The sequence below is a fragment of the Trachinotus anak genome, unplaced genomic scaffold (assembly GCF_046630095.1).
Source record: "Trachinotus anak isolate AG129_WGS33_773 ecotype Australia unplaced genomic scaffold, CSIRO_AGI_Tana_v1 ptg000019l, whole genome shotgun sequence".
Classification (NCBI taxonomy): Eukaryota; Metazoa; Chordata; class Actinopteri; order Carangiformes; family Carangidae; genus Trachinotus; species Trachinotus anak.
The window spans coordinates 28,415,001-28,427,787 of NW_027273870.1; the positions used below are offsets into that span (position 1 = coordinate 28,415,001).

At 46.5% G+C, this 12,787-nt stretch overlaps 1 protein-coding gene and 1 long non-coding RNA gene across 2 annotated transcripts in view; both read left to right on the plus strand.

The window, feature by feature from the left end:
• LOC139636213 (butyrophilin-like protein 2) overlaps window positions 1-8,407 on the plus strand; it is a 45,073-nt gene extending 36,666 nt beyond the window's left edge. Inside the window, exons 5-6 of the mRNA XM_071504055.1 lie at window positions 7,823-8,158; window positions 8,310-8,407. Of these exons, the coding sequence (XP_071360156.1) occupies window positions 7,823-8,158; window positions 8,310-8,392 (419 nt within the window). The 3' untranslated portion in view covers window positions 8,393-8,407. The remainder of the gene's footprint in view (window positions 1-7,822; window positions 8,159-8,309) is intronic.
• Window positions 5,333-6,643, plus strand: LOC139636221 (uncharacterized). The gene is made up of 3 exons (XR_011694362.1): window positions 5,333-5,460; window positions 5,866-6,005; window positions 6,236-6,643. It is a non-coding gene; the product is annotated as an uncharacterized lncRNA (long non-coding RNA).
• Window positions 8,408-12,787: the final 4,380 nt, after the last annotated feature.

A 12,787-nucleotide genomic window follows, 5' to 3' on the forward strand; every position in this document is an offset into this window, starting at 1 on the left:
TGGTTGTGGAGAAGAAGGACACGTCGTAAAGGCTCCGCCGGGCCCCGGGGAGCAGCGCTCCGCCGCTGCGGGACCCCGCGCCGTGAGGCCCGGACCCTCGGTACCGGCCCGGTGCCGGTACCGAGGGTCCGAGCGGGTCTGAGCAGAGCAGGGAGGTAGACGGCGCTGCAGGCTCCAAGAGCAGGGAGGTGAGACAGTGGAGAGAGTGGACAACAGGGAGGTGAGACAGGTAACTTAACTGGGGAAACTGAAGTTCAGGAAGGTGAGGTGGGTGAGAAGGAGGATGAAGAGGAGAACAGAGGTGAAGCAGATGGTGAGCAGACAGGTGAAGCTGTGGAGATGATAGAAGAAGAGGCTGCGTGCACGTCAGTCCCACTAAAACGCCGCAGCAGAGATAGAAATGTAGATGTCAGGGCGAAGAGCAGCAGACAGACAGGCAGACAGGTAGACAGACAGGCAGACAGACAGGTAGACAGACAGGTAGACAGACAGGCAGACAGACAGGTAGACAGACAGGCAGACAGACAGGCAGACAGACAGACAGGCAGACAGGCAGACAGACAGGCAGACAGACAGACAGGCAGACAGGTAGACAGACAGGCAGACAGACAGGTAGACAGACAGGTAGACAGACAGGCAGACAGACAGGTAGACAGACAGGCAGACAGACAGGTAGGACAGTGGAGCAGTTAGACAGCAGTGACAGTGAAGGCTGTGTCTCTGATGACAGTGATCTGTATCACACTCAGAAACCAGCCAGTCAGGAAGAAAAGGCTTATTCAGCCAAAGTGCTGAAAACGTTCCTCCAGGAGACCAAGAACATGAAAGGTGTGAATCTGGAACATTATTTTCCTGATAAACAGATGTTCTACACCTCAGCCAGACGTCACGTCAGGAATAAAGCTCAATCAGACTTCACTGATCAAGAAGTGTTCAGACTGAAGAAACTGATTCTTAAAGTCAAAAAGAGAAATCTGTTAATGATGAAGACACTGCTTTATATTTTATTTAACTTATTGACTGTTTTTTGTACTGTTTTAAATCTCTCACCTTTTATGGACACCTTTCAAGTGGGGAGTTTGAACATCAATGGGGCCAGAGAGGTTAAGAAAAGAGCTGTCGTGTTTGAAGCAGTGAGACTCAAAAAGATGGATGTTGTTTTTTTACAAGAGACTCACAGTGACGGTGCTAATGAAGGCGACTGGCGTAGAGAATGGGAAGGGGAGGTGGTTTTTAGCCACAGCACTGCACTCAGTGCAGGGGTGGGCATCCTGTTCTCCAAAGGTTTTACTCCGACGTCACTGACTGTAGAGCACGTCATCCAGGGGAGGTGTCTCTTAGTCAGAGCCGGGTTTGATCATTTTACTGTTGTTTTTATCAATGTGTACGCTCCCAATAACGGTGCAGAGAGGAAGCTCTTTTTTAGAGATATTAACGACAAATTAAAAGATTGTGGCTCAACAGATTATGTGTTTTTAGGTGGGGACTTTAACTGTACTGAAGATGAGATTTTAGATCGACACCATGCAGAGCCTCATCCGGCCTCTCAGCAGGCTCTGAGGCAGCTGGTCTCCTCCCATGGCCTGGTGGACGTATGGAGAAGGTTGCACACAAGCTGCAGACAGTACACATGGTCCCATGTCAGAGAGGACAGGATGTCTTTAGTGCGTCTTGACCGTTTTTATTGTTTTAAACACCATCTTAATGTTTTTAAAACATGTAAGATTCTGCCAGTGGGTTTTACAGATCACGCTTTGGTTTTATGTCGTGTTTTTATTAGAAATATTTTACCTAAAAGTGCCTACTGGCATTTTAATTCAGTTTTAGCAGTCGACCAAAGTTTTAGAGAAGCTCTTAGTTATTTATGGACTGGTTTTAGACAGAGGAAGGGTGAGTTTACCTGCTTAAGGCAGTGGTGGGACTTTGGTAAGACTCAGGTAAAAATGTTATGTCAGCAGCACACACTCAATGTCACTCGTCACATCACCAGATCTATCAGAGATCTGGAGACTGAGATTGTGGAACTGGAACATCTGAATGAGTCCACGGGAAATCGAGGATGTATTGAAATCCTCAAGACCAAAAAGATGGCTTTAGCCGACCTGCTGGACACTAAAGTACAGGGTGCGCTGGTCCGGTCCCGAATCCAGGACATCACCGAGATGGATGCTCCTTCTGGCTTCTTCTTTGGCTTGGAGAAGAAGCAGGGCCAGAGGAAGCTGATCCACTCTCTGCTGTCAGACACAGGACAAGAGCTGTCTGAACCAGGCCAGATCAGGGGGAGAGCCGTGGAGTTCTTCACCTCATTATATGAAAGTGACTACAAGGATAACGAAGAACTGTTTAATGACTTCTGTGCTGAGCTGCCACAGGTCTCTAAAAGGACCAACGATCAGCTGGAGCGCCCCCTGACGGTACAGGAGCTACACGCTGCCCTCCAGACCATGCAGGGCCGGAAGGCCCCGGGCATCGACGGACTCAGTGTGGAGTTTTATAAGACCTTCTGGGAAATTCTGTCACAGGACATCCTGGAAGTTTTCAACGAGAGCCTCGCCACTGGGTCACTGCCTCTGTCCTGCCGCAGGGCCGTCATCACCCTCCTGCCAAAAAAAGGCAACCTGCAGGACATAAAAAACTGGCGCCCTGTGTCTCTCCTATGTACGGACTATAAGATCCTCTCCAAGGCCTTGGCCATTCGACTGAGAGGAGCCATGGAGGAGGTCATCCATCGGGACCAGACGTACTGTGTACCCAGCAGGTCCATGGTAGACAATGTCTACCTTATTCGGGATGTTTTGGAGGTCTCCAGTTCATTGGGGATAAATATTGGACTGATCTCATTAGATCAAGAAAAGGCTTTTGACCGCGTTGAACACCAATTCCTCTGGAAGACCATGGAGAGGTTTGGTTTCAGCGCTGGTCTCATAGCTAAGATCCAGGTGCTGTACAGTGACATTGAGAGTGTGCTTAAGATCAACGGCAGCTTGTGTGCTCCTTTTAGAGCGCGTAGAGGCGTCCGGCAGGGCTGCGCTCTGTCTGGGATGCTCTATGCGCTCTCCCTGGAACCCCTCCTCAACAAAATACGCTCGAGTGTTCAAGGCCTGTTTTTACCTGGTTTTAATAGTAATGTGGTTTTATCTGCTTATGCAGATGACGTCATTGTTTTTATAAAAGATCAGTGTGATGTCGACACAGTAGCCCACATTACTAACAGGTTCTCTGTTGTGTCGGCTGCGAGGGTGAACTGGGGGAAGAGTGAGGCCCTTGCTGTCAGTGAGTGGCGTGAGGGCCTCCCGGTTCTCCCTCAAAGCCTGACCTGGAAGAGAGATGGCCTTAAGTACCTCGGTATCTACGTGGGAAATGAAAAAATGGTGAAGAAAAATTGGGACGGCATAGCTGAAAAAGTAGAAGGTAAGCTGTCAAGATGGCGATGGCTTCACCCTCAAATGTCTTACAGAGGAAGAGTGCTGGTTTTAAACAATCTTGTAGCTTCTCTGCTGTGGCACCGGCTGGCCTGTCTGGATCCGCCGTCAGGTCTGTTGGCCCAGATCCAGGCTAAAATGGTTAATTTTTTCTGGGACCGTTTTCATTGGGTGCCACAGTCAGTTCTGTTTTTATCCAGAGAGGAGGGGGGGCAGGGCCTGGTCCACCTGGCCAGTAGAACGGCCACCTTTAGGATACAGTTTGTTCAGAGGTATCTGACAGGGCCGTCTGACTTAGTGTGGAGGGATGTGGCCAGCTGCATATTCAGGCGTGTGAACAGTCTGGGGCTGGATGCTGCTCTGTTTCTAACTGATTTTAAATGTTTTAAGTTAAGTGGGTTGCCTCCGTTTTATCAGGGTGTTTTTAAATCCTGTGCTCTTTTTAATTGGAAAAACTTCAAAGGGTCTGACTCTCTGCACTGGTTGTTGAAGGAACCTCTGATCTGCGGTGGCAGACTAGATGTCTGCAGCAACACCATGCCTGGGCTGATGGGGGCGCTGTGCCGGACTAAGACCGTCATCCTAAAACAGCTGGTGGATGCGGCGGGGCCGGCGCTCACTGATGCCCAGGCTGTGAGCTCTGTGCTGGGGGTGCACTCTGTCCGGCTGGTGAGGAGAGGCCTGGAGCTCTGGAGACAGAAGCTCTCAGTGAAGGAGAGGAGCCTCCTCCTACGCCACAGCAGAGGAGGAGCTGAGCCCGACCCCACGGATGCCTTCCCTGATCTCCATCTGAGCCCTGGGTCCGAGGAGCCCGGTGGCCCTCTCTTAAAAATCTACAACCAGAAGAAACTGAGCCTTCACAGTGCAGACAAACAGACAATATACAGGAACACTGTGAAGGCAACCAACACAAAGGGCCTGTTCAATAGGGCAGCCACCGTGTGGACGGACAGACTGGGGGGACAGAGTCCACAGTGGAGGACTCTCTACAAGCCTCCACTAAAGAAACGGACTGGAGACCTTCAGTGGAGGATTTTACATGGTGCTATTGCCACTAACACTTTTTTATCTGTTTTTAACAGTAGTGTTGTGAATGAGTGTCCGTTCTGCAGTCTGTCCGAAACCATCTTTCATGTTTTTACTGAGTGCAGGAGACTCACTGAGCTGTTCAGTGTTTTAACTGGGGTTTTTAACTTTTTTAATGTTGTGTTCTCTGCCTCTGTTTTTATTGGTGGAGTCACATACACTAAAGAAAAAAAAGCAAAGTGCCAACTTTTAAATTTTTTATTAGGAGAAGCCAAACTGGCGGTCTACCTGACACGCAGGGACAAACTGCAGGATGGACCCACGTGTGATGTTGTGGCCTTGTGGAGGCAGAGCGTTAAAGCCAGACTGAGGCTGGAGTTCTGCTTCCGCAAGGCCACGGGGAACATGGACGTCTTCAAGGAGCAGTGGGGATGTGACCAAGCTCTGTGCAGAGTTTCTGGTCGGGGAGAGCTCACATTCAGCAGCTATCTTAATTAGAGTTCTTATGTCTGACTGGTTCTTGATGGAATTGATGATGTGTTAGTAATAAAGTGTTTTCTAAAAGTCAAAAAAAAAAAAGTCTCTCTCTCTCCCTCTCTCTCTCTCTCTCTCTCTCTCTCTCTCTCTCTCCCTCTCTCTCTCCCTCTCTCTCTCTCTCTCTCTCTCTCTCTCTCTCTCCCTCTCTGCTGTTCCTGGTGACTCTCACTCTTTAAGTCAGGGATGTCAGGTGTTCCCTCTGTTCCACAGCAGCTCAGAGTGAGTGGACCAGCTGTAGCCACTGTTACAGTCTGTGTGAGACTACATTATACAAATACCAATAAACACGGACAATAACCTGCTTTACCAGAACTTTTGCTTCTCCAGGGGCGGGGCTCGGAGGTGACACCGGTTTCCTGTCAGTCCAGCTCTGCCGCTGCTCCTGTGAACTGCGTGGTCTCTTCTCACTGGATTTCTTTAATCATGGCCGTGATGCTGTTCACTTCACTGTTCACTGCTTTACCACTTGTCCTGGGTAAGTTCACTTCTTAACTTCTACTCACATTAACTGCACTTTTGGAGGCTGCTTCGTCTACATTAATTATTATTATTATTATATTATATTCTTATTATTATGATGGTTACACGGTTTAATTATTATTATTATTATATTATATTCTTATTATTCCGATGGTTACACGGTTTAAACTTTGAACCTTTCTGAAGACTTTGAACTGTCGTATTTGACGTGTTTATCCTCCCAGACAGTTAAATACTAATAGTGTAACCTACTTTATTAAGTTCATGTTGAAAGGATGCCCTGGTTTGTTTTATTTCTGTAAAATATGGCATATGTATAGGGCTTTTATTTTGAAGGTGTAGAGAGAGAGGTATTAAAAGTAAAGGTGGGGTAAGCCTGTGAATATTCTCATTTGTCCAGGTCATAGTATCTCAAAGGAGTTTTAAATCGAAAGCAACTGGACTTGGTTATTTGTCTAGGAAGACGTTTCACCTCTCATCCAAGAGGCTTCATCAGTTCCTTCCCGCACCTGACCAGGCTGAGACTGGTCCAACTACCTGGTGTGGAGACTCAGGTATTTTTAACCTGTGGGAGGGGCTTTCGCAAGGCTGATGATGTCACTGGTTCCCTCTGTGCTCCATGTGCCAACGTTAGAGTGACTGTCTTGGTGGAGAGTTGGTTTCAACTTTGTTAGAGCCCTATTGTGTTATAACCACAGTCGTTGGAGTCACATGCCACTCGGACCACCTGAAAAAACAACCTGGTGTATGCAGTCCAATGCAGTGAGGAGTGCAAAGACCTCTACATTGGAGAAACGAAACAACCACTGCATAAACGCATGGCCCAACACAGGAGAGCTAAGTCCTCAGGCTTGGACTCTGCTGTCCACTTACATCTTAAGGAGAAAGCCCACTCCTTTGAGGACAGCAAGGTTCACATCCTGGACAGAGAGGACAGGTGGTTCGAAAGAGGAGTGAAAGAAGCCATCTATGTGAAAGTAGAGAAACCATCCCTCAACAGGGGAGGAGGCCTCAGACACCACCTATCTCCAATTTACAATGCTGCCCTTTCATCCCTTCCCAGGAGATTCAACAATTTAACCTCTAAGAAAAACAACTGTTCACAAGTGGCATGTGACTCCACATCTCCACTTCATGTCAGGCGCGAGAAGGAACTGATGAAGCCTCTTAGATGAAAGGTGAAACGTCTTCTTAGACAAATAACCAAGTCCAGTTGAGTTTAAAACTCCTCTGAAAAAGTAAAGGTGAAGTGTGTTCTCCTCATAACGGAGCCTCCGTATGTTTTTATGTTATAAATGATCATAAGTACAGGACCCTTGGTCACAATAACAACAGCAGCACCAGCAATAAGTGTTATTTCACTTTGAACTTTTAATTCATGGTTTCACCTAAAATCCCTTTAAGCTTCTCTCCATCATGTTGGTGTCGGGCTGAGACACAAACTCAGCTCCTGAACAAATGTAGTTTTCTGCGGCCCCTCTTCCTCCGGTCCCTGAATCTGCTCCAGTCTCTACTGGTCTTCAAGTGTTACCGGATACCGGGGTAGAGAAATGCTGGGGTAGAGAAATACCGGGGTAGATAAATACCGGGGTGGATAAATACCGGGGTGGATAAATACCCGGGTAGATAAATACCGGGGTAGATAAATACCGGGGTGGATAAATACCGGGTAGATAAACGCACGTCACTCAAACAAGTTTTGGACCAATCCAAAACCTAGGCTGACTGTGTGTGGGCGGTTCTATGAGTCGAAACTGCGAAATGTGCATTAAAAGCGTGCTGCGTTACCTGGAGAGGTGACGTCATCAGCCCTGGCTGCAAATGGATGTCTGCTAACGACCTCCTTTTCTTTTCGCTCCTCAACCCAAGAGTAACGTTCAGGGAATGTGTGGCCTCTGTTTTGTTCATGTACGATGAGATGGAGCCGTTCAACCGGGCGTGGTCAGGTTGAAGTGTAGAAGGTGATAAACGAGTATTGTGGAAGTCCCAGAGTTCGTGTGAACGTGTGTGTTTGCCTTCATCTCTTCTTCTCCAAACTGCTTTAACCCAAACGGTTACACGGTCTCTGTGGCAAGTTTTGGACCAACCTGCCCAGTCGATGCGTTTATTCACAGTCCTGTGCAATATGCTGGACGATATGTGACATCCGTTCATGTGGAGAGCTGCAGATGTGCAACCACGTTGTCTTGATGAGATGATCTTTGCTTTCCAGCAAACGAGGACCATCCTCCTGCGGAGAAGCAGCACGTTATGATTTGTTGGACCCAGAAACTTCAGCTCTGAGTGTTTGATGTGTTTAAACGTTTGAAATGGTTGTTGGAGATTAAACTGTGTAAATGTTGTGTTTGTTTCTCCAGGAAAGTATCGTCTCATCTGCCCGACTTCAATCCAGAGAGAAGAAAGTCATAATGTTACTCTTCAGTTTCGTCTGGATCCTCCTGCCAACCTGGGGAATAGTACACTGGATGTTACGAGAGCTGACCTCGACAAGGAAGTCTGCTTCTATCGACATGGAAAGGACCACTGTGGTCCACAGATGGATCAATACGGAGGCAGGACAACTCTCAACCATGAAGACCTGATCAGAGGAAACATTACACTGCAGATCTCCTCAGTCCAGCTGAATGACAGTGGACTGTACACAGGGTTTGTCCCAGACCTGAAAGTTGGCTGCACCACTAACCTCACAGTTGGTAAGAATGATGGATTTATTACTGTACAGGACATGTTAGGATTCTTTTCCATTCAAAATTCAAAATAAAAATCTCAGACAGTGAAGAAGTTTAAATCAAACACAAGTCGTTTGAAAATGTGCTTAAACAGTTTGTGTCTCATTTGAAACAGAAAAAGAAGATCAACCCAACGAGAGGATGATAGATGATCCCCTGAACACCATCAAGCCACCAACCACTGGTAAATGTCTTTGACTTCTTCTCTAGAAACCTGTTGTGTCTTTGATTCATTGACTTTGAGTAGAAGCTGATCTGACTGTAGGAGTCAGATCAGCTGTTTCTGTCTTTAAATCATGAGCAGTAAACTATCGATGAATCAGCAGAATGAATAACTGCTGGATGACTTTGTTCTTCGTCTCAACTCAACTCTTTCTGATTTTCCTACAGTTGATGAGAAGGTGAATGTTGGTGCCATTGTTGGTGGTGTTGTTGGTGGTGTTGTTCTTGCTGCTCTCATTATTGGAGTCCTGGTGTACACTGGAACGATCAGTAAGTTACAAACTTCTGCTCTGTAACATTTTATTATCAGTACATTTGCTCCAGAGTTGAACTTATGTCCAATTAGCAGGTAAATGTAGTGAAATATTCCAGTTTTATACCTTATACAGCTGCAGGTACTTTTTACTCCTCTGCTTTTAATGACAGATGCACTGTAGCTACTAGTTAATTTACACATTACAATTGTACTTAAAGTACAAAGCACTGTTAATAAATGAAGTGGTTAATTAAGTGGACAGAAGCAGTCTGTTATTGTGTCTCCTGGTCATGTGTCAAAGAGACGTTTCACCTCTAAACTTCTTAGAGTTTCCTTTAAATAACTTTCAGAGGCTCAGAGATAAAAAAAATTATTCAATAATTCACAATAATAAAATCAAAGATGAGAGAAACGTCAAAGTGAAAACAGACATGTGTATCAGAACTTTGTTTCTTCTTTTTTACTCTCCATCAATCATCTGTAACTGCTTTTCTTTCTCAGGGAGGTGTGGAGAGGCTGAAGGGAGCGACACCCAGAGAAGGCAGCAAACGGAGGTGAAATGGAGGAGAGAAACATCGAGGCAGAAGGAGAGGATGAGAACCTGGAGAACCCTGCAGAAAACAGCAGGTTAAGCATCACCTCAGAGGTGTAGCAGAGGTGAAACTGTGGGACCTGCTGCTGGAGTGAGAACACAACCATTCGTTACCTGAGAGGTGAAAACCACAGCGGTTTCACCAGATGAGCAAACCCCCTCCTGAGGAAAGAAAACAGTTACAGCTTTACGCATCTCACACACTAGATCCCCTCTACAGTTATCATAACTGAGTTAAGATCAACTAACAGCACAGGTGCAGACCTGTTTTTTAACATTATGACCTTTGACCTCACTTTTTCCATTATCATTCACATGAAGTGTAAGTGTTTGATTTTACTTAAAGTTTTCCAATCTCCCTGTATTCTTCGACTTTAATGTATTTTAATATATAAGCTGTATGAAGCTCCTCTTTAAACTGTAATGAAATAATTACTATTATTAAAATATTTTCTTACTTTCACTAATTTCAGTGTTGCTGTTTTTGTACAATGACTGTATCTAATCATGCAGACGGTTTTCTGTCAGTCAGATTTTCTGTCTCCAAACAAAAACTCACAGCATCTTGTGGGTTTTCTGAATCAGTAAATAGTTTTTGCAAATTTAAACTAAATCTAAAACATGTCAATGTTTAGTTCTTGCCAAAAATGAGGACTTGCCAGAGGAAAGAGTGTCGCTCTGTTTTGGTTTTTGAGCTCTTATTAAACATATGTGTCTGATTGGAGGCTCCTATTTCCTGTTAGTTTCCTCCACAGTGGTTTAATTGAAGTGATTTTTGGTTTGGATATGTTGTAAAATGTTAGATAATTTAACATCTTTTTGCTTTTTAAAATCTATTTTATCTCTTTTTTTATTTAATAGTTTATACTGTCATTATTTGTCATCTGATCTATATAAATAAACCACGGGCTTGAACAGTTACATGAATAAAACATTTTTACAACTATTATTACCATTATTATCTGCATGTGTTTTCTTAAGTTGTAGAATATTGAGCTCTCAGGGCCACCGTACTACATTTATAAACAGGTACTTTAAGCAGAAACGGTTTAAGTGGCTGTAATGTCTGTGTGACGTGTTGTAGTGCGGAGAAGGACAACCTCGACAGTGTATCAGAGGGCGGTGCGCTCCGAAAGAGGAAAAACTCCCTTTAACAGGAAGAAACCTCCAACAGAACTGGGCTCAGGGTGGGGGGGTCTGCCTCGACCGGTTGGGTTTAGGAGGAGAAAAAAGAGGGGGCGGGGGAGGAGAGAGGAGAGAAGAGAGAGAGAGAGACCAGGAACAGCTGTGTCCTTAATGGTGTTATCAATAATAATGACAGATAACAGTGGTTAATAGTAAAGATGAGTAGTGGTGGATCTGGATCCTGCTGCTCCCGAGGCAGAGAGACCTGCAGAATGAGGACAGAGAGCCCAGTGCATCATGGGAATCCCCCAGCAGTCTAGCTCTATAGCAGCATAGCTAAGGGATGGGTCAGGACATACCCGAGCCAGCCCTAACTATAAGCTTTACTAAACAAGACAGTTTTAAGCCTGATCTTAAAGGTAGAGAGGGGGTCTGCCTCCCGAACCCACACTGGGAGCTGGTTCCACAGGAGAGGAGCCTGATAGCTGAAGGCTCTGCCCCCCATTCTACTCTTACAAACTCTGGGAACCACAAGTTGACCTGCATTTAGAGAGCGAAGTGTCCTATTGGGAAAATAGGGAACTATAAGCTCTTTAAGGTACGATGGTGCCTGACCATTAATGGCTTTGTAGGTGAGGAGGAGGATTTTAAATTCTATCCTGGATTTTACAGGGAGCCAATGCAGAGAAGCAACACAGGAGAGATGTGATCTCGTTTCCTCGTTCCTGTGAGTACTCGTGCTGCAGCATTTTGGAGCAATTGGAGGCTTTTTACTGCATGTTTGGGACATCCTGACAATAAAGAGTTACAGTAGTCCAGTCTTGAGGTAACAAATGCATGAACTAGTTTTTCAGCATCCTTTAGACACAGAATGGGTCTGATTTTAGCAATATTGCGCAGGTGGAAGAAGGCTGTCCTAGAGACTTGCTTTATATGTGAAGTAAAGGACAAGTCCTGGTCAACAATGACACCAAGGTTTCTGACTGTAGCTCTGGAGGCCGAGGTGATGTCATCCAGAGTCAGTATATTATCACATAGTGTATCTCTGAGGGGTTTCAAGTCTCTGTGCCTCCGTGTACTCACTGAGAAGCTCCACAGTCACATCACCGCCTCACATTGACACATGACAACAAGGTTTTGTCTCAGAACTCACACTTCAACAATTAGTTAATGTAAAACAAAAAAAAACAGGTGCTGTTCAGTCCATCCCGTGGCTTTTTGTCATCCTCTCTCTCTCTCTCTCTCTCTCTCTCTCTGACTGTCTCTCTCTCTCTCTCTCTCTGACTGTCTCTCTCTCTCTCTCTCTGACTGTCTCTCTCTCGCTGACTCTCTCTCTCTCTGACTCTCTCTCTCTCCGACTGTCTCTCTCTCTCTGACTGTCTCTCTCTCTGTCTCTCTCTCTCTCTCTCTCTGACTGTCTCTCTCTCTCTCTCTCTGACTGTCTCTCTCTCTCTCTGATTGTCTCTCTCTCTCTCTCTCTGACTGTCTCTCTCTCTCTCTCTGACTGTCTCTCTCTCTCTCTGATTGTCTCTCTCTCGCTGACTCTCTCTCTCTCTGACTGTCTCTCTCTCGCTGACTCTCTCTCTCTCTGACTGTCTCTCTCTCTCTCTGACTGTCTCTCTCTCTCCCCCCTCTCTCTCTCTCTCTCCCCCCCCCTCTCTCTCTCTCTCTCTGACTGTCTCTCTCTCTGACTGTCTCTCTCTCCCCCCCTCTCTCCCCCTCTCTCTCTCTCCCCCTCTCTCTCTCTCTGACTGTCTCTCTCTCTCTCTCTCTGATTCTCTCTCCCTCTCCCTCTCTCTCTCCCGCCCCCTCTCTCTCTCTCTCTCTCTGACTGTCTCTCTCTCTCCCCCTCTCTCTCTCTCTCTCTCTGACTGTCTCTCTCCCCCTCTCTCCCCCCCCCTCTCTCCCCCCCCCTCTCTCTCTGACTGTCTCTCTCTCTCTCCCCCTCTCTCTCCCCCTCTCTCTCTCTCTCTCTCTGACTGTCTCTCTCTCTCCCCCTCTCTCTCTCTCTCTCTCTGACTGTCTCTCTCCCCCTCTCTCCCCCCCCTCTCTCTCTCTGACTGTCTCTCTCTCTCTCCCCCTCTCTCTCCCCCCCTCTCTCTCTCTCTCTCTGACTGTCTCTCTCTCTCCCCCTCTCTCTCTCTCTCTCTCTGACTGTCTCTCTCCCCCTCTCTCTCTCTCTCTCTCCCCCCCCCTCTCTCTCTCTGACTGTCTCTCTCTCTCTCTCTCTCTCTCTGACTGTCTCTCTCTCTCTGACTCTCTCTCTCTCCGACTGTCTCTCTCTCTCTGACTGTCTCTCTCTCTCTCCCCCTCTCTCTCCCCCCCTCTCTCTCTCTCTCTCTGACTGTCTCTCTCTCTCCCCCTCTCTCTCTCTGACTGTCTCTCTCCCCCTCTCTCT